At 47.1% G+C, this 21,454-nt stretch overlaps 1 protein-coding gene across 2 annotated transcripts; it reads left to right on the top strand.

The window, feature by feature from the left end:
- The first annotated feature begins 193 nt into the window (after nt 1-193).
- xpo4 (exportin 4) lies at nt 194-21,330 on the top strand. Of its 2 annotated transcripts, XM_089002948.1 has the most exons (25): nt 261-335; nt 418-612; nt 945-1,050; nt 1,120-1,261; nt 1,958-2,096; nt 2,180-2,296; nt 3,264-3,417; nt 7,068-7,180; nt 12,505-12,662; nt 14,482-14,656; nt 14,736-14,912; nt 15,014-15,156; nt 16,666-16,811; nt 16,892-17,069; nt 17,138-17,297; nt 17,887-18,056; nt 18,139-18,313; nt 18,411-18,617; nt 18,682-18,768; nt 18,838-19,015; nt 19,667-19,788; nt 19,874-20,004; nt 20,082-20,199; nt 20,271-20,363; nt 20,492-21,330. In XM_089002948.1, exons 3-25 carry the CDS (start codon nt 957-959, stop codon nt 20,687-20,689), a joined length of 3,375 nt encoding a protein of 1,124 aa, XP_088859074.1. In that variant the 5' UTR covers nt 261-335; nt 418-612; nt 945-956; the 3' UTR covers nt 20,690-21,330. The 2 variants fall into 2 exon arrangements, with proteins under 2 accessions (XP_088859072.1, XP_088859074.1); XM_089002946.1 differs by lacking the exon at nt 418-612 and having other exon boundaries at nt 194-335.
- Nucleotides 21,331-21,454: the final 124 nt, after the last annotated feature.

The raw sequence follows: 21,454 nt of genomic DNA, 5'->3' as shown, positions 1-21,454 counted from the left end.
CGGTTTAATGTTTGATATTACTTTTTCATATTTGTGTTGTGGGGCAAATTGAATTTTTACTCATCGTTGTGATTTTTTAAAAAACTTAAAAATAGTCTCCCACGTTTTATAATTATGACTTGTTTTTTTTTGCGGAAGTGTATTTAAATATTTACATTTCAGATATTTTATTGGTGTCTTTTTATGATTTAAGTTTGAAGCACTGCACGTCAGCTCTTGACCCCCAGAATGCATTGCGCGCCGACGTCATCTTCAAGGGCCCGGCATCCATGATGGCGGCGCTCGGTGCGGCAGAAGTCATTACACAGCTGGAAAGCGCCGCCAAAGTTTTAATGGTGAGATTTGGTCGGTCTTTTCTGCGGCGACTTGACTCTTCGTAAACCCGGACGCGATGAAACCAAGCGAGTCTTTTTTTAGGCCTCGCCATTGCCGAGATTTCATGGCCAGACTCTGTACCTGAGCGGGAACGGCGGCGATGCGTGGCGATGAGTGGCCGAGACGCCGCCGACGCCGCTTCTACTTCGAGCCCGGTCAAGTTGTTTGATTGGCGGGCTAACCGAGCAGAGGCTCCCTTTACCTTCCTGGAGCTTCTCAGTCTTTCATGGACACAAAGTACCCCAAAGCTAAAATGTGTTATCCCCGGAATATTCCACTAGTTATATTCACAAGCTATGCCGAGAGACGAAAAACGAGTAGCAACACAAAGTCACCAAAATCAGTCGCGTAACTTGCCCGCCACCCACCCCCTTTTCCCCAGAAAGCTAACACTGGAACCCCCTCACAGCTAACTATCATTGTGTTTTTTTGTGTGTGAGCATTTTGCGGAAGGATGAGGAAAATGGTGCCCCTTTCCTTTCTTTCATTTTAGTTTTCTTATCATGTGGCAATTATCTTCAGCCTTTTTTTCTTGTCATTCCAAGACAATCAATGTTTTTATTTTTCAGGCGCCGCCTTCCATGGTGAGCCCAGAGCAGCGCCAGCACGCCGAGCACGTCTTCCTCTCCTTCAGGAAGTCCAAATCGCCCTTTGCCATTTGTAAACACATCCTCGGTAGGTTTCTCACACGTATTGCCTTCATGTCACGGAAATGTATTTGAAAAGGGTGCACGTGTGTTTCAGAGAGCAGCAAGGTGGATTATGTGCTGTTCCAGGCCGCCAGCGCCATCATGGAGGCGGTGGTGAGGGAGTGGATCCTGCTCGAGAAGAGCAGCATCGAGTCCCTGCGAGCCTTCCTGCTCACATATGTGCTGCACAGACCCAAGTGAGGACACGCTGCAAATTCAAGTCCCCGTGGGGTCATGCTGAGAGCTTTCTTTTTAAAGTCAAAGTCTAGCTGGAAATCCAGCTAGCAATGAAGGCCAAAAAAAATCAAGCTAGCGGGCGCATTTGGCACATTTCTTTCCATGAAAACCGCCCCACAAAAATCACCCATTTTCATTCAACATGGCGACGTGAAGATGGAAATACAACTGGGGAGGTGTTTCATTTATTTAGCAATCTAGCGATCTATCTTTCTAGCCATCTAGCTACCTGGCTAGCTATCTAGCTAAATATTTATATCTAGCTATTTATCTCTAGCTAGTTAGCTAGCTATCTTTCTAGCTACCTAGCTATCAATCTATCTCTACCTCGCTAGCCATCTAGCTAAATATTTATATCTAGATAACTATCTCTAAGTAGCCATCTAGCTAGCCAGCTATCTAGCTATTTATCTCTAGCTAGCTACATTTCTCGCTCTTTCTCTTGCTCTCTCTTTCTTTATGTATGTATAGATGTGTGTGTGTTTGTTTGTTTGTTTGTATGCATGTATGTATCAGCAAGTGCATTTAAAATGCTATGTTTAAGGTAAATGCGCGGCGGGTGTCGTGGAGTCTTGAAAATATGAGAGCAGGGCAGTGTTTCAGATGGAAATGAAGATGCAGGACGTGGAACTGGTGACGCTTTTGTCCCTCTTTAGCTTGCAAAAATACGTGCGCGAGCAGATGCTGCTGGCCGTGGCCGTCATCGTCAAGCGCGGCACCCTGGATAAAAGCGTGAGCTGCAAAAGCATCTTCCTGGAAGTGGGCCAGCTCATCGCCAGCGGCAACCCCAATGTGGTAACCAAGCCAAAGCGCTCGCAGGCGGGCCAAGTGGCTGCTGGCCACCGTCAAGCATTGACCGTCTGACTGTGTTGCTGCAGCAAACGCTGGCGTGTTCCATCCTGGCGGCGCTGCTCAGCGAATTTTCCAGCTCCAGCAAGACCAGCAGCATCGGGCTGAGCATGGAGTTCCACGCAAGCTGCAAACGCCTCTTTCAGGTGCGCCAAAAAGGAGTTACGCAGCAGTCGGGGAAATAGCAAATTGCTGCGCAGCCATCACCGCGATTTCACCAATACAATTGGACAATTGTGGCAAAAACTCTGCAGGTTTGGGAGAGAAAAATAGCCCACGGTTAGCAATAATTACTCATTTTACTTAAAAAAAATATTATTTTTTACAATTCATATTATAGTTATTTGTTTTATTTTGTGAGTTTTTATGATAATTTTGATGAGCATTTTTTAAATTTCTGAATGCCAACAAACAAGCATGTTCCTTGCGGGTGGCTGCATCATCATTTGGCTGATTTAAAAAAAAAGATTACATTTCAAACATTTATTTCGTACAAAAATAAAGTGATTTTCTTTTGTTTTTTTGATACAAATAAAACAAGACAAATTTAGCCAAAAAACATGGGAATTTCGAACTCCGTTTTAATCATTTAAAAATGTTGTATTTTGTATTGTTTAATTATTATCAAAAAACTCAACTGTATAAAAAAATAAACACACTGGTGTACACTGTTTTGATAACAAAATATTTACTCTTATACATCAGGAAAAACTAGGAAAAAATGCTAATTATGCGATTGATGGAAATATTCCAAAACAGTTGTTGTATATTTTCTTAGTTTTAAGAATAAAATATCTCCATACATATACATATATATAAAAAAAATATCTCCAATCCGTTTCTTAACTCATTGACTGCCAGACGATGTGCAAAAACGTGTCTTCTCCAGTGCCAGGGTTTTTGTCATTTTTACTCCAATTGCAGGAGCCACAGAATATTCCCTTTTAGGACGACATCAACATTCAATGTAGTGTTAGAAACCTTCGACTCTCTTCTTTCATCAGGACAAAAAGAGTTAATTCCAAAGTGATATGGATCTGGAGTTATCTGAGCTTGAAATGGGGGCGTCTGCGATCGCCCAGCAAAGACGAGCGTGCGCTCATTGTGTTTCAGGAGGACGGCCTGCGTCAGATCTTCGCCATGACCATGGAGGTCCTGCAGGAGTTCAGCCGGCGCCACAACATCAGCGCTCAGATGTCGTGCGTCTTTCAACGCTACCTGGCCTTGGCCAATCAGGTGCTCAGCTGGAACTTCTTGCCGCCCAATCATATCCTTTCCTTCAACCGCGCCGGCTTCCTATCATATCATCGTTGTCATCATCCATCTGGGGGAAAACAATCATATTTGGCGCCATAACAGTCAGATTTTTTGGGGGTTTGAAGCAAATTGGAATGACGCAAAAGATATTGAAACCAGCTAAATGTAATATCATAAAGAAAGCCTTTTGAAAAAAGAGACAGCTTTTCCACAATACAGGGCGATAACGGCACACTGCACAAAATTGGAACACTATTTGAAAACATTGACTTTTCTGTACTGCACTATATTTTGTCCTTGAGAGTTTCATTTCGAAGCACCTTTCAAAACTCTCAAGGACACTTTACAGTCACAGGATATCTTTGTGAGCAGCGGCAGCCACATGCACTCAATGTATCCACGGAGTTGACTTTGTAGTCCAGTCGGTGCAGCTGGCCTCATGTTGAGAGCACAAATGCTAAGCAATCTGAAAGGGTGGGGGGGGGGGGCTTCTGCACGTAATTGCCGACAGCCGCCGCCAATCAAACGGCGGTCCGCTTCTATCAGGGCGGGCGAGGCGAGTGATCAAGGGGGGTGTCGCGTGTCCCCCGGCCCAATTTGTCTCTCGCCAGCGGCCTTGACTCGGGGCGCCCCGTCCGCCCGCCCGTCTCTCCGCCACGCGTCTTTGCTGTCTGTCGGCCCGCCACCTGCTTTGTAGCGGACGCCGGCGGGAATGTCAGCTTCTTGGGGATTAAACCGTGACCCCCGTGACCCCTCGCCTCTCAGATCGACCTGCTTTGAAAACCAATTTTTGTTTCAATTCAATAGACGGCGGACCGCTTCTTCCGCGGGGGTGTGTGGGCTTTTGCAACTTGCAAACAATATTTATCGACGGACGACAGGCGAGCAATGTTCCGGTGTATAAGCCGCACCCAAAAGGCCACCGTGCGCCCTGTTGGCCGCTTGGTGCGCCTTATAAACGTCAAGTCATACGGCGCTTTGACGACAAAGCGCTAACGTGGAAAAAAAGGCAGAGCGAGCGAGCGAGCGCCCCCTCGTGCAAAGGAAAAACATTGCCGAGGCCATGGCCAGCGCTTCAGTCGCGCTCAAGCATGAAAAAACCAAACCCAAAGAAATTTGGGAATGGCGCTCTCCGTCATATTTTCAATTCAATACATTGTGAATGGCAGTGAATCGTAATAATAATAACTAAATAATCACATGGTCTTAGAGCAACTGGATGAGGCATCAACTTGTTATTTTTCAACACCCCGTTCATTTCTATTGTTCCAGGTGCAGGTGAAAAGGTCACGTAACCACGGCAACCAAACAAACTAACCAAGCGCTAACATTTAGCAAAGCGCTAACGGCCCCCCCGAGACACTCGAGACCGGTCAAATGTGAAAAAGGAGCTAAACGGTGAGCAGCTGGACTTGTCGCTCGTGTCCACGTTGCCTCTGCAAATAGCCAAGAAACAAATTAGCCGGCTAATCCCGCGCGCGGCTAACGGATTAGCCGGCTTCTTCTGTATCCTCTATTCATTACGCCTGATCCCGCCGGCCGCGGCGCGGCGCTGTGCTAAGGCGCGCGGTGGGGTTTCAGGGAGGCTAAATCCCGCCACGGCACCCGTCTCCCGTTGTCGTCGGCTCCCCGACGGCTTTGGCGCTAATCATCCAGCTGTCAGCCGGGGGCGGGGCCGCATTGTCTGGGCGGGAGTGCCAGGATGATCGGACTAACGGCGCTCCAAAATATTCTGCTGCAGATGAACTCGTTCGCTGCCGGACCGGGTGCAAAAATGTCTCCACTCCACTTTTGTCATTATCACTCCAATTGCACGACCCACGGAATCTTTCGGACGATATAAACATTCAATTCAGCACAAGAAACATTGGACTCTCTTCTTTCATCAGGAAAAAAAAAAAAAAAGAGTCTGGAGTTATCTAAGCTTGAAATGGGGGCAGCTGTACATAACACAATACATATTGATTGACGGATAAATCTATATAGATGTATTGTATTTTGGACAGCCGCCCTCATTTCCAGCTCAAATAACTCCAGACCCATATCATTTAGGAATTAACTCTTTATTGAATGTAATTAAACTTCAGCTCAGGGAGACACAACCCCACACATGGGCCTCTGCTGTGTGTGTGTGTGTGTGTGTGTGTGTGTGTGTGTGTGTGTGTGTGTGTGTGTGTGTGTGTGTGTGTGTGTGTGTGTGTGTGTGTGTGTGTGTGTGTGTGTGTGTGTGTGTGTGTGTGTGTGTGTGTGTGTGTGTGAGGCGGCACAGCAGCTATTAGGAGCCTGCGGGCTTGAAACAGCAGCAGGTGATGCCTTTTAAAAAGCCAGCAAATGGCCGCCAGCAAATCCTCGTCACTCCTCTGGCGCACGTTCGTCATCTCGCAAACATGCACACACGTGCACTCCATTGTGTGTGTCCTTGGAACAGTGAGAATGATGTGGTGGCTTCATTTCAAGTCCTGCTTTTCCTTCCAACGAACGCGCACACAAGGAATGCGTTTGGGCCGACGTCCACGTAGGCGGGACTTGTATATAGAAGAAAAAAAAAAAGAAAGTATGTTTTCCCAAGTGTGGAATTTCGACTTCCACGGGGAAGCAAATTTGCAGTCTGCCAAGTGCGTATGGAAGCAACTGGTGTGGGAACGCCCTTTCAGCCAGTGGGAAGAAAGGCCCCGCCAGGGCCACGCCAGGTCCCCGCCAGGGCCCAGCCAGGGCCACGCAGAGGCCTCGGCTCCTCCTGGAGCCCCCGTTGCCAGCGCGCAAGCTCCCGGGGGACTGTGACTGCCACAAATGTCACGTTTGCGTCTCGCTGTGGACGGCGCTTCTTTCCGCTGCGCTCGTTCCGCCAAAGTTGACGGCGAGGTCGTCCGCCTCCAGCGCGGCTATTTTTACGCCGCTTCTCGGCGTTTGACAGCTGGCGACTCGTGGGCCCAAAGAGCATTGCGGCCAGCGTGGCGGGCGGCGGCCGGAATGCGCCGGCGACCCGCCGTGGGCCTTTGATGGCGCATTCCTCCGTTTGTCAAGCGATGCGCGCGGAATCCCAACATGGCCGCCGGCTGACAGAACGCCACCGACGCTTTGATTGACGCGAGATGGCCGCTGGATTCTTTGAATTGAGGCCGCTGTGGCTTTCATCTGGCTTTCAAGTTTTTTTCCATCTTCTTTGTATTATTTTTCAGATTCTTGTTGAAATATTATACATGCGATACCTGTTTGTGTATATGTATGTATTATTCGAGATATATGATTTGGTATAAATTATTAGATGTTCTTTTCCAAATGAGACCATTTTAGGGGTTGCCGTTGTGGTTCTTATTTCAAAAACAAAGAAAATTATGTTATTAATACATGATGCGACTTGATCATTTTTATATTCTATTAATTTTTATCTACAATCTTGTTTTACAAATCCGCTGATGAAACTATTTCATGTATTATGCTGAAGAATTGTCCATTTTTGTCAAAAGAGAGAAAATGAGTCCAAATGGAAACGGAAGGAAGCAGCGCGCAAGCCGATTGGCTGAGGGCTGAGACGGCGGGGTCACGGTCATGTTGCGCTCTCCAAGGAGTCTGCGGGCTGCTCTTTTTGTGCGCATTTGCCGGAGGGCGGGAGCGTTGGTGTTACTATGTTGCTGTTGACCTTAACGGGCGGCGGCTCACTGGGGCGCCACTACATTGCCATGTTTGAGGCGGCGCACAACGTCACGCTCAAGCCCACCGAGACCTGGAGGGAGGCGCTGCTGGACACCAGAGTTATGGATCTCTTCTTCACCGTGAGTACGCCGCGCCGCGTCGCATCACTTCCTCTTCCTCCTCCTTTTCGTGGCCATCTCGTGCCAACGAGTTTTCACCCGCGTTTGAAATGGCATGCCTGCTGCGCTGGCATCCCATTTGAAGCCTAAATGGGCTGAGATGGAAACGGGAAGCCTGATGGCTTTTCTTCTCGACTTCAGTATTGATTGAGCGTTTTGATCGCGACGTCAGCTCCTCTCCCGTTATCGTTGGCTGCGGTAGAAACTGAGAGTTTGCTTCCTCTCCTCTGGATATGGTTTTGAAAAAGTCAAAGTCAAAGTCAGCTTTATTGTCAAATATGCTAATATGCATGACATACTGCTGTCATCAGAGGACAAGTCGACTTATAGCCCGACTTGTTTGCTGCCTAAACAGCTTGCGGAAGAAATTAAGAGTGAGCTTCTATTGGCCTCGACGGGTTGATTTTGTCATTCCTGTCAGCCGCAAGAATGTCGGTGTCATCTGCCGCTCTGGCATTTCTAGTAGCTGCAATGTTTGTTGTCGTAGATGCCTTCAGCTGTGCCCATGTGTGTGGCTGTTTGGTCTCGACCGCCCCGAGGGCCCTCATTCGGGATTAGAGATGGTAGTCGACAATTCAGGGCCCCCGTAAGAATGACACTGATCCACCCAAACATTTTTTTACTGCCCTCAATCTCCTCAGATGAATTCCCACTTTGTCATCATGGATGATCAATAAACTAGTCGGTATGACAAAAAAATGTATGCTCCGCAGTCTCCGGTTTGGCTTCGTGCTGCGCCCCCAATGTCTTCCTGGATAAGATTGCTGGGACCTTGTAACATTTGAGGTTGAGTGATTACAATTGGCAACCTTACATGTTAAAGTTAGGATACTTTTTCCCGACTCCTTAGTCTCCACTTTGCTGCAGCGCTCCTGTTTTCGTATCATCTTCAGGCTTTTTTTTGCAGATAAAATTGCTGCGTCGTTGGACTATTTGACCAAAAATTGCATTGAGTTCATCTCTTTGACTAATCAATGCTTTGCCCTTGGTCTCTGCTTAGGTGAAATTGCTCCACTGATTCAATAGGTGACCACATTTTTTTTTTTTTTTTTGCTACTTGCTTTCCCAAAATTGATCACGGCCCTTTATCGGGCTACAAAAATGAGTTTGACATCCCTGCACACAGTCTCCATTTTACTGCAGCCTTCTGTTTTTTACCACAGTGTTACAAAATGGAGCAGAACATCACGATTGTAAATGTATTTATTTACAATGTGTGACTTTCTTAAGCATGTAGCCCCCTTTGGCAATGTTTGTCTCTTGCGTTTCTGTCATTTCACTCCAGAAAATGGCCGTCTGGCTGTCCCTGAGCTGTTGTTTTTCTGAACACTTGCTAATCAATTGTCAATGCATGCTTATATTTGCGCGGTTGACGGTTGAAAGCAAATGATTGCCACCAGCATCTCGTCGTTAGTTTTCAGACAGTCACGTGACTGCTGGATTCAATTTGGGTTGCACTGTGACACGCAACATTTGGACACATTGACACCAAAAATGAGCAGCTTCCGTTTTTTTTCTTGCATGGCTTCTTGCCCTTTTTTTGCGGGTCGACCAAATTTCCTTGAAATGACTCAAGCGGCCTTGACATTTGCAGAAGAATCGTTGGTCCACGACAAGGCTGGTTTTTCATAGCTTTGCCCTCGTAGGATGAGGAAACTCAAGTTTGGCAATTTAGCTTTGCTCGTCGTCAAATTTGGTAGCAGTCACAAAAATAGCTCATTCGGGAAGAAAGTGGAAAACTTTGTGTCTTCTTCTCCATAAGATTTTGTAAGTCATAATATACATGTCAATCAAATGTCATGTTGCTGAGTGAAAGTGGCTTCAGGGACTAGAATGTCGTTTTGACTGCTTTTTTTCTCTAAAATTGTTTTGAGTCAAAGCAAGATCGGCTTTCTGCGTCTTTTTTTTTGGGGGGGGGGGTGGTCTACTTGTGACAACATTCTACCAAATGACATGTTGCTAAGCAAAACTAGCTCAATTCATCATGACCATTCGAATTTCTGCTTGAAAGCAAAATGGCCAATTTTTTTTTACCTCAGCTTACCAACTTGATTGGTTCCCAAAAGTTCATCTGCCAAACATTTATTTCCCATAAGAAACCATTTAAAATGAGAATAATCCCTTCCTAGGTCCCCATAAAACATCATTTTCGACTAAATAAGACGTAAGACGAGGTATCACCGTATATCCCTTTGAGATTTGTGTCGTGTACGTCTGAGCATTCTCAACAAGCCGAGCAAATTTCACGCTGCTAAGTGAAACTGATTGGGATGGGCAGAATTTTCAAACCACCCAATTTCTGAAACGCATGTGAAAACACCTGCTCCAAATCAAAAATGGCTTCCTTTGCCATTTCGGGGAAGTGACCTGGTATTTTTGTGGTTCTAATCGTTACAACCGTGCCTCCCAAAATGATATGTCGCTAGCTGAAACTGGCTGTCGGGGTCAAGGGGGCGAGGGGGGTGTTGCTGAGCGCTTGGCTCCAATATCAGCTAGCTAATCAGGCCTTTTCCCCAATGCAGACTTAGCGTCGACGGAAATTGGCACATCTTCCAAGGTCAGCGTGTGTTGCGATGGAAAGACAATAGGCTGCCAGCAAAGTGTTGATGCCACACAAACGATGGGAAAGATGAGCCTCGGGGGGGTGAACGCACGCGCCAGCCAAGCTTTGTCTCTTTCTATAAATAGCATCTCTCTCCTCCCTTATTACCAGCCTCTGTTTTGTTATCCCCCGTCATAAAAGTCGCCCTCGTGTTCGCTAGCCTCAAATGTTTTTTAATATAGAATCAACCCACAATCGTTTCAACCCTTAACTCATTCACTGCCAGATATAATAATAATAATACATTTTTTTCAAACGCCTTTCAAAGCTTTCAAGGACACTTTACAGTCACAGACAAGCATAGATACAATAATCAATCAAATACAATTCTAAATAGAAACAAGACAAAGAGCTCCACAGAAAATGGCTAGCTTTTGAGATGGGACTTGAAGGTGGGAAGAGAATCCACGTTACCAATGTTGGGAGGAAGTGAGTTCCAGAGTTTGGCGGCAGAGCAGTTTGACTTACGACCACCCGTACTTACGACCACGACCACTTTGCCAGTCATTTAGCCTCCGAGTCTCTATTCGACATTTTGAATGGACTTTGACTTACAACCGTTTGGTCGGAACGGAACTCGGTCATCAGTCGGTCGGATGTTACCTGTATTTGGTTTCTTTTTAGCAAATCAATTTCAGTTGAAAGAAAAGGATTTGGTTTATTGGGAAATTCCGCCATTGAAGACCGTTTGACTTAGCAGCATGAAACTTACATGTTTATCATGAGAAAAGTTTCCAAAAGCCACGGCCAAAAATATACGTTTTGCTGCAAATTGTCGTTTTAATGGTGTGTATTTTTTGTGGTCATTTGTTTCTGGTTGTCCGTTTGAGCTTTGCGCGAAGATGGCGATTGCTACGTTAGCATTTCACTCTTTTCCCCATGTGGCTGTTAATCACGTTGAAACATTACGTTGTGGCTCGTGTCGTCAATAAATCATGTCATGTCGGGGACTAGGGGGTGGTTCCTACCGTCCGTGAATGCAGCATAACACAGAATTAATTACCATGACGACGAAGCAAACAGGCTCATGGATTAATTAGCGTGCATGAATATGATGTCTGGGTTCGTTGTGAAGGTATCTGTCTCTTTCTCACACATCTACACACGTATACACTCTAACAATAGACACGAGCGGTATTCGCAAGCGCAGCTGCCTCGTACACTCCCTCCCTCCCTCCTTCCCTCCCTCACCCGCCTCCCTCCAGCCGATGACTTCACATCGTGGAAGCATCGGCGGTAGGAGTGCTGCGCTACGGCTGCGACGCCGCGGCGTTGGCATCTTTTGCTGCAAAGGGAAGACGGGCAGTTGGAGCCAAGGCGCCGGCCGAATGGACTTTAGTACTGGGGAGGTGGCGGAGGTCCAGATGCGCGCCGCGTAGCGTCAGTGGAAACACATGTTGCCCAGGTGGCCGCCGACGGGATGTTTTTTCCGCTCTGGCTTTGATTGAGCTTGCCTGTGGGCTTTGAAAGACCTCAGCGGCTGTGGTTGGGTCCGGGCGCTGAGTTAAGCGCCTCAAGTCATCTGAGGGTGAGGCAGGAACTTTGACACTTGTGCTTGATGAGCATGCGCTTGGACCCAAAAGTCACAACCCTTTCAACCCTTTGTGAACATTTTGTCCCGTTGGCTGCATTTACAGTAAAGTCTCGTTATATCCATATCGGATATATCGATAGTCCCGGTTATATTGATATTTTTTCGGACTCCCTTGAATATCGATATAACGAGACTTTACTGTATTTTTCAATCTCTGCTGGCTGGGCTGAATAAATACAAGTTGTGCTTGCCAGATTCATTTAAAAAGAAACCAATCTTGCCTGAGTTTAGTTAGCCTAAAATGACAAAGTTCCTCTATGTTGTATTTTTTTTTTCTGGTGTCCAAAAAATGTCATTTCCCCAAATCAAAGCACGCAGCCTCACGCAGCCTCACGGCTAATCAAACAATATCACTTTTGGTATTTGCCATCTGTGTGTTTCATGGCCAAAACCGCATTTGGTCAAATCTGCTCAACTAATCCAATGAAAGATTATTGGTTCCAGTCAATGCATGCAGGAAGGTGACGTACTACGGAAAAGAGTGCACGCGTGTGCGCGTTGAGGGTTTATAGTCATGTTGAGGATGAGAACTGCCACTTGGTTCTGCACTAGTCGTGCTTGGACTGGCTTGGACTGGGAAATCGCTGACTAACCCTGAATGGTGTCATTGTCATTGTGTCATTCACATTTATTATTTGACACCAATCTTGAATGAATAATACCATTTGACATTTTCTTTGGAACAAATGCTTGCATTAGCATCAGTTATGTCAATTATTTATATTTTATTTTTATTAGATTTTTAATGGAGTTTTTAAATTTATTTTATTGTATTTTCTAATTTTTTTTTTATTGTTATTTTTTATTTTGTTTATATATATATTTCTATTTTATATTTATCTGTTTTATTTTATTTCTATTTAATGTAAATTGTATTTTATTTGTATTTTATTTATATTTTATTGTATTTAGTAGTTTTTTTAATGTATTTTGTTCAATAAAAATTTTTTTTTTTTTTATTTTTTTTAATTGTCTTTATTTTTTATGTATGTATGTATGTATGTATGTATGTATGTATGTATGTATGTATGTATGTATGTATGTAAGCATTTCTTTGGTTTGTTCGACTGTTTCCTTTTTGTAATGCAGGTCCACAGGAAGATCCGCGAGGACTCGGACATGGCCCAGGACTCTCTGCAGTGTCTGGCCCAGTTGGCGTCCATGCACGGGCCGGTCTTCCCGGACCAGTCGTCCCAGATCTCCTACCTGGCCCACCTGCTGGAAGGCCTGCTCGCCATGATCAACGGGTCAGTCGCAAGCTTTGGAGTCCTTCTCAACAGGAAGTCCTTCACCTTGTTGGCAACTTGGCAAAGGCGACGGGCCACCGACCGACCTGGGCCTTATTTAACAACTCGGGATTCCGTGCCGCACTTGTTGCTCTTCAACGTCGGGAATGTCGCACGCACGCTACCCGTGTTTCGTTTGTGGGTGGGGAAGAGAAGCAGCTTGGAGCATGGAGAAAATCACTTTTTTCTTTTCAATCTTAATTTGCCCAATTTGTAAAATACCGTTTGAAAGGCACATATTGTACATCTAGCTAGCTATCAAACTCATTTCAAGTAGTTCTATGGGCTATTATCTTGCGCGCTAGCTTGCCTGCTTTCTTGCTATCTTTCTCTCTCAATCTAGGGAGCTAAATATCTATCAATCTTGCTCGCTAGCTATCTTGCTAGGTTACTATCTAGCTAGCTAGCTAGCTAGGTCATTTGAAGTAGTTGTGTAGGACTTGGATATTACCTAGCTTGAATTTGTGCTTTCCATTGTGCAGGCTGAGGCCAAACGCGGCTCAGTTTTCCATTTGAGCCCAAAATGTCCCCGAAAATGACTAGTCAGACTCCATCTTGAGGCTAAAACCACCCGCGGCGATTTTCCACAGCTGTGTGGTGGTCCCGCTTTCACGCACTTTCCCCCAGCGGCGTCATTTGAAAAGGGGGGACGGGGTTACCGTCGCACGTCAATCCGCTGCATTGTGTGGACTCGCATCTTATTTGTGCTCTTGATTTGAAGGCGGCCAGGCCAGGCCACTTTCCATGCATGCACCTTTTAGTCAAGGTGACGGACGGGGACAGAGCTTCCTATTGTCTAGCAGCTCCTGGCTAAAAACGGGACTCAAAATGTAACCAAAAAAAGGGGGAAGTTAAACGCCCCAGACGTGCCAAAACTGTAAAAAGCAGCCGGGGCCTTCGGGGCCACTCGTGGAGATAAATGGCATTATTTCCACTTGCGCTATTTTGGGATGCACCTTTTGACCTCAAAATGCTGTTTTCATCCCAATTTTTCATGGCCGATGTCCATTTATAGACACAATGGTGGCAATCAAAGGCCTATTTATTTATTTTTGGGGGATTATTTTTCTTGGATTGGATTGCATTAGCCTTTATTAGTCTGGCAGTGGAGAAATGTACATTTTTTTTTGTTTTTATTTATTTATGAATTCATGAATGTATTTGGGAATCGAAAATATGACGTAGAGCGCCATTCTTGAATTTCGCTGAACCGTTCGCGCTTTGCTAAATGTGAGCGGTTGTTTGGGGCTCTTGGTTACATGACCTTTTCACCCGCACACGGAACAATAGAAATGAAAATTAATAACTTGCTGATGTGAAGTAGATGCCTCGTCCAGCTCTCATGAGATTTTATTCTACGTCGTTATTATTTATTATTATTATCCCATTCACTGCCAATTGAATATATGACGTAGAGCAGCATTCCTGAATTTGTTCGGGTCTTGTTTTTTTTCTTGTTTGGGTGCCGATATAGCACTGGTCAGACCTCTGGCAATATTCCTTCCACCAGGGGTCAGCATTTGCTTTTTGCCTCTATTAGCGCTTTGTTCCAGCTTTAGCTGTTGTTAAAGCGCGATATAAACCAACGTGTGTCTTGTCTTTTAATACAATATTAATTTTAAAAAAATCATCAATGTAATATGATACTCCTTTTAAAAAAAGTAAAATGATTAATTATTGGTGGCTATGGGCGAGACCTAGCTCTATTTTACTGCAATTGAAAATGAAGAGCAAATAAAAGCTGTGAATGCTGATGGTTTTCTTTTGGTTTCATTTCCAGGATGGAGCTGGAAGACTCTGAGGCCTTGGGCATCTCCAACATCCTCTTCAACCTGGTCAGCATGTTCCCCAGGAGCGTGTTGACGGCGCTCCCCGCCGACCTCTTCGCCTCCTTCATCAACTGCCTCACGCTGCTGACTTGCTCCTTTGGACGCAGCGCCGCCCTGGAGGAAGCGGTTGGGGCGCGCCGCCCTCTGCTCGCCCTTTCGTCCTCGGCGTCCTTCTTCCGCAACACGTGTGACCTTTGCGTTGCAGCTGGACAAGGACGACATGGTGTACATGGAGGCCTACGACAGGCTGCTGGAGTCGTGGCTGACGCTGGTGCAGGACGACCAGCACTTCCCCCGCGGCTGCTTTGTCCAACCCGCCGTGCAGGTCTTCAACGCCTACATCCAGTGTCACCTGGCCGCCCCCGAGGGCACCCGCAACCTGGTCAGATTCTGTCCCACCCGCAGTCTTGCGGAGCAGGGAAGCGTCTGCAAAAATGCTCCCGCCCGCCGCTTTGGTCCTAACTCCGCCCCTCTGCCCCCCAGTCAGCCAACGGCGTGTCGTCCCACCGCGACGAGGAGATCAATGAGCTGCAAGAAGATGACCGAGATCTCTTCTCCGACCAGCTGGCCAGCATTGGGACGCTGGGCCGGGTGGCTTCAGACCACTGCGTCCCCCTCCTCACCAGGTCAAAACGCAGAGTCGGAACTCATTCGCAGCCGGACCCTCTGCAAAAATATATGACCGCACCAGTGCCGGGGTTTTTTTGTCATTTTCATTCAAATTGCAGGACCTGCACAATATGGACTTTTAGCACCACGTACACATGCGATGCAACGTAACAAAACGTAGACTGTCTTCTTCTTTTGTCAGAAAAAAAAAGACTTCATTGCTAAATTGAATGGGTCGGGAGTTATCTGAGCTTGAATTGGGCGCCGATATACAAAATACAATATCATGGATTGGATTGGGTGTACCTTTATTCGGGGCGCAGTGGAGAAATTGACATTTCACAGCAGCAAAGTTGTGAAAGGGAAAGGAGTAGAAAAACCAAATACAGGAGCTGCTGCAAAGGCAAAGTCCCAAAAATACGATGTACAATAATACATATTAATTTACAGTATATAGCGCGTGAACAACAGCTGAAGCTGTCAAGTGCTAAAATGGACAAAAGCCAAATAGTTCCCCCTCGTGAAAAATAAAAAAACAGCGCTTTTTCGGCACCCCCGCAAAACCAAAAAAAAAATAAAATTCGGGAATGACGCTCCACGTCGCACTTATGAATCCCCAAATAAATTTGGGGATGGCAGCGAATGAGTTAATTGGTCGTGACCAAAGCAGGTGTGACATCATTTATAGTTGAGGGAAAGTAGCAAAATGGCCGCCGCCTGAGATGACGAAAAAACATGACTTCACTCCAGATTAGAGTCCAACCTTGCTTTGCAAAGTTTTCGCTTAGCAACCAATTTGTTTTCCAACCAAAAATGTTGTGTTTTTTTTAATGCCTCGGTTTACTACCGAAAATGCACCACTAGACTCCCCTCCGCTTCCTTCCTTCCTTGTGACGACGCATTAGTGTTATGAAATCACGTTTTTATGAAAAAGCAAATCTCCAAGAATGGACACGTTAAAATACACGATATCCTCATGTAGCGTTACATTGGGAGCAGGCGGGTTTGTCCTCTTCTGGCTGGCTACTTGGCGAGCTAGCTATCTAGCTAGTTAACTATATGGCTAGCTAAATAGCCAGCTATCTATTAGCTAGACAGCTAGCTAGCTTTCCATCTATTTGAGTTACTTCCGGGTTGAGTGAACGCTGGCGCGTGTGGCTGCCGCTGCTCGCCGACAGAAAAACTGATCCTGTGACTTGAGAGTTTTGAAAGGCGCTTATAAATGAAATGTATTATTATTATTAAAATAAAAAACAGACCTTGATCACAATTGGAAATGTTTTTCGAACAAATGGATTTCTGGAACGGATTATGGTGTACAATCCAAGTTTGCCGATATTCCCTAAACTGAATTTTGATCCGGACGGATTCTTTGGACGAGTTGTGCTGCATCCAATCTATTTTAGGGGGAATGGTGTGCAATGATGAGCAAAAATGTATCCTCTGAGAGATGATGGCACCCCTTCTTTAGCTACCTACCTACCCCCTTTGCTTCTTTTTTAAATGGTATTTTTTTGTGATGTCAGCCTCCTGGAGGAGCGTGTGACTCGACTCCACGGCCAACTCCAGAGGACCGAGCAGCACCTGATGTCTTCGTCGGACCTGACGTCAGTGGACCGCCAATTCCTGGACGACCTTTACGAAGACATCCACTGGCTCATCCTGGTCTCGGGTGAGGCAAAATCCCCCCACACCAGATTTGTCGCGTATGTCTGTTGTCGTCGTTGTTTGAAAGGCGCTCGTTGCCTTCAGGGTATCTCCTGGCCGACGACCCCCAGGGCGAGACGCCGCTCATCCCCTCGGAAGTGATGGAGTTGTCGCTGAAGCGATCCACGGAAGTGGACATGAACACCACCTTGCGGATCCTGGGCTCTCCCGGGGAGAGGGCCTCGTCCATCCTGGGCTCCGACCGCACCGACCCCGTCGTCAGGTTGTCCCGGCGACACCTTCTCCTCGCTTCTTGGCAACGGGAATAGCTTTGTCATTTGCGCGCGTCAGATTGCTGTCGGCCGTGCTGAGGACGTCGGAGGTGGAATCCAGGGCCGGCAGAGCCGGTTTGACGCAACTGTTGAGTCCTCAGATGGGCAAAGACATCGTTTGGTTCCTGAGACGCTGGGCCAAGACCTACCTGCTCATGGACGAGAAGCTCTATCAGCAGGTGACTGAAGCCGCATCCGCGCACTCTGGAAAGTCAAAGCTTTGGAGTCCTCGGGGCTGCTTTGCTTCTTCGCTTGATTGCGTGCGTGCGAGCTGCCGTGAAGGCAATTCGCTAGATGAACTCTTTTTATTTTGTTGTTTTTTTTTGACCGAAAAAGAAATGAAAAGTTAAATAAAACAAACGCGTTTTAAACATTGTTTTATTTGATTGTATTTGTTATTTTATATATTTTTTTACTTGATTTTATTTGTGATTTTTTTTTTTTTAGAACACTGCACTAGTATCATCCTAAGAAAAATGGAGGCACGATACACTTCTATTTGGGTTACGGTTTAGAGAGTTAATGGCGACGGGGGAAGAAGCTGTTTAAATGTCTGCCTGCTGGATCGGGGTCGCCTGCCTGAGGGGAGTTGCTGGAAAAGGGGGTGGGCAGGGTGCGAAGGGTCCAGTAGGATTTGAAATGATTTTTTTTTTTTTTTTAAAGGCTAACAAGCGGAAATGCAGGCCGTGACGAGGCTTTTCTGCTTTGAGAAGTTGTCCACGACGGGAATAGGGTTACCTATTGTTGTTGTTTACTTTGACCTTTCAGGTCAGCTTGGCCTTCAGCACGGCGTTTGGTTGCGACACGGAGGGAGCCCGCTGGACGGTGGGCTACCTGCTGGAGAAAGTCATCAACAACCTGTCCGCGTGGAGCTCAGAGGCCGACCTGGCCAACGACACGGTGGAACTGCTGGTCACCTTGGTGGAGCGGCGGGAGAGGTGAGGCCGCGTGGACCGCGCCGCGAGACGTCCGGGATCCGCACGCGTCCCAATCCGGTCTGGCGATCCCGCCGTCCCGCAGGGCCAACGTGGTGGTGCGGTGCCAAAGCTGGTGGGATCTGGCCAAGCAGTTTGCCGGCCGCAGTCCGCCGCTGCACTTGTTGTCCGCGTCGGTGCAGAGGAGCCTCATGAAGGCTCTGGTGCTGGGGGGCTTTGCTCAAATGGACACGGACACCAAGCAGCAGTACTGGGCCCAGGTGAGGCCGAATCCGACAGACTTTGAGCGCCCTCCCTGACCTTCGGGTAGGGCTCGTCCCGCGGTTTGCATTTGCTCACCCCCCTTCCCGTTTCCAGGTGCTCCACCCGTTGCAGCGGCGCTTCCTCAACCTGATCAACCAGGAGAACTTTGGGCAAATCAGCCAGGAGGAGTCGGTCAAGCGTGAGATCGTGGCCACGCTGGAGGCCTTGTGCGGCATCGCCGAGGCCACGCAGATCGACAACGTGGCCTCGCTCTTCTCCTTCCTCATGGACTTCCTGTCCAGCTGCATCGGCCTCATGGAGGTCAGTATCAAGTCGACGCGCCGGCGCCGGTCGGTGTCATTTAGCCGAGGCGTTTTCATCTCAGGTGTACAGCAACACGCCGGAGACGGTCAACCTCATCATCGAGGTCTTTGTGGAGGTGGCTCACAAGCAGATCTGCTACCTGGGAGAGGTCCGTCCACCTCCCCCTCGCGCCTGGAAAAACAAGCGACCGTCCGACCACGTTGCGGTTTTTGCGCAGAACAAGTCGATGAAGCTGTACGAGGCCTGCCTGACGCTGCTGCAGGTTTACTCCAAGAACAACGGCGGCAGGAAGCCAAGCGACGCGGCCGAGGAGGACCAGTACCAAGACCTCCTCCTCATCATGGAGCTGCTCACCAACCTGCTGTCCAAAGAGTTCATCGACTTTAGCGACACAGGTCAGCGCCTGCCTTCTTTTAGCCACCGATAATTGGACATTTTGCACACATTTCCGCCACAATGAACTCATTTGCACATTTCGGGAATTGAAACTAGGACGGAGAGCACCATTCCCCAGTTTGTTCGGGTTTTGTTTTCATGCTTGGGTGCTGATAAAGCGCTATGCGTGGCCTCGGGCAATGGTTTTTGTTTGTCCTTTCCACAAGGGGGGGGCATTTCCTTTTTTTTTCCATATTCACGCTTTGTTACAGCATCAGCTGTTGGTCAAGCGCCATATCAATCAATATGTCTTATGTATTTTGTATAGTTGCCCCCATTTCAAGCTCATATAACTCCAGACCCATATCATTTAGAATTTAACTCTTTTTTTCTGATGAAAAAAGAGAGTGTCAGGCTTCTTCCGCTGCATTGTCCTAAAAGTCAATCTTGTGCGGGTCCTGCAATTGGAGTGACAATGACGACAACCCTGGCGCTGCAGTGTCCACATTTTTGCACATGGTCTGGCAGTCAAGGAGTTAAAACAGCATTAATGTCAATGATTTGAATGAATAAGTGCGTTGTGGGGGACTGTTGCAAAATGGTGGCCCCTCCTTCCCTGTGTCTCTTTTGTCATCATGGTTGTCCCTTTCTGCCTCGTCTGTCATGTCCAGATGAGGTTTTCCGCAGCCAAGAGCAAAGCACGCCGGCGTCCGGGCGTCCGGTGTCGGCCGCAGACGTGGTCCTCTACGGCGTCAACATCGTTCTTCCTCTGATGTCGCAAGACCTTCTCAAGGTTACACTCACATTTTTTGTTTTTGTTTTTTTGCCACTGATTTATTTGGCTGACATCTTTGTTTTTTTTGTGTGTTTTTTTTCAGTTCCCGTCTTTGTGCAACCAATACTACAAGCTCATCACCTTCATCTGCGAGATCTTCCCCGAAAAGATCCCGCTGCTGCCCGAGGATCTCTTCAAGAGCCTCATGTACTCGCTGGAACTCGGCATGACCTCGTATCCTTGTCACCGATGGAAAAAGATGACAAGAGTCATCATGGTGTTACAAAATGCTCCTTCACAAAAATGCTTAGTATGGGTTCGGAGATCAGTCAGTTGTGTTTGGAAGCTCTGTCGCCATTGGCTGAGCAGTGCGCCAAAAACCAGGAGAAGGACACGCCCCTCTTTTTGGCGACGCAACACTTCCTCAAGGTACACGGAAATACACGCACGCACAAAAAAATGTGCCTGTGCTGTGTGTTGACGTGTGTTGTATTTTGCAGCTTGTCTTTGACATGTTGGTGCTGCAGAAACACAAGACGGAGATGACGGTGGCGGCGGGGGAGGCGCTTTACACGCTCGTCTGTTTGCACCAGGTCAGGCCACGACATTTCAACTTGGGATCAGCTTACAATCTTATATCGTCGTGCTCTTAATAATAAGCATCATCATAATGAGTGTGAGCGTGAGTCCGGTGACGTGAGGTTGTGATGTGGAGCTGCAGGCGGAGTACTCGGAGCTGGTGGAGTCGCTGCTGTCGTCGCAGCGGGACGCGGTGATCTACGGCCGCCTGCTGGCCGCCTTCAACGCCCTGACGGCCTGCAGCACGCCGCCGCTGATGGAGCGCAAGCAGAAGATGGCCTTCCTCAACAGCCTCCACGACTTTGTGGCCAACGTCGGCGGTCTGCTTTGCCTCAAATAACGACCGTGGGGAGGACGGTCACCATGGCGACCTGTTGAACTGCAGTGCAGACAGACAGGTTACTGGCTGAGAAACTAACACACTCACCTGGTACAGTGTTATTGGAAGGCGACAAAGATTTTGAAGATCATTTTTTAATGCCTTTCAACTTATTGGAGGACCACAATGTTTACAGAATGTACACACATGCGCTCATGAACGCACACACATTGTACATGGACTGGATTTACACACACACGCGTATATATATATATATTGCAATTTTGCGTTGATTTTAAAAAAAGCACGCGCATGCTGGCGTCAGCCTGCATGCCTCGTCACGTTAGTCCTGTTTGAGGAACCTCAAGACGACACTCCTTGACTGAAACGTTTTTCTACGTGAGCAGGGAGATGGACAACTTTTGGTGACTGCGACGTTTTTTCTACGTGAACAGCGAGATGGACAACTTTTGGGGGAATTCAGATCAAGAAAGAAAAGATTGGACAACTGAAACGTTCACGGGCTGGGCTTGGAGTAGGATTTTTCGATAGCAAATCATCCTTGGAAAAAAAGCACAGAAGCCTTGCCTGTGTGTGTTGACCACATTTAGCAGTGTACATAAAGTTGTATTGTAATAAATCCTCTGGTGTTTTTATTCATATGCACGTTCGATTATCACCTTAAGGACACGTCATGAGGGTAAACTGTTGAGTGCGCGTGTGTAAATGTGTGTGTGTGTGTGTGTGTGTGTGTGTGTGTGTGTGTGTGTGTGTGTGTGTGTGTGA

This window comes from Hippocampus bargibanti, linkage group LG08 (genome assembly GCF_051943395.1).
Source record: "Hippocampus bargibanti isolate YZ-2025 linkage group LG08, ASM5194339v1, whole genome shotgun sequence".
Classification (NCBI taxonomy): domain Eukaryota; kingdom Metazoa; phylum Chordata; class Actinopteri; order Syngnathiformes; family Syngnathidae; genus Hippocampus; species Hippocampus bargibanti.
Note: the sequence above shows the minus strand (reverse complement) of the source record. Positions and strands in the feature narration are given on the sequence as shown.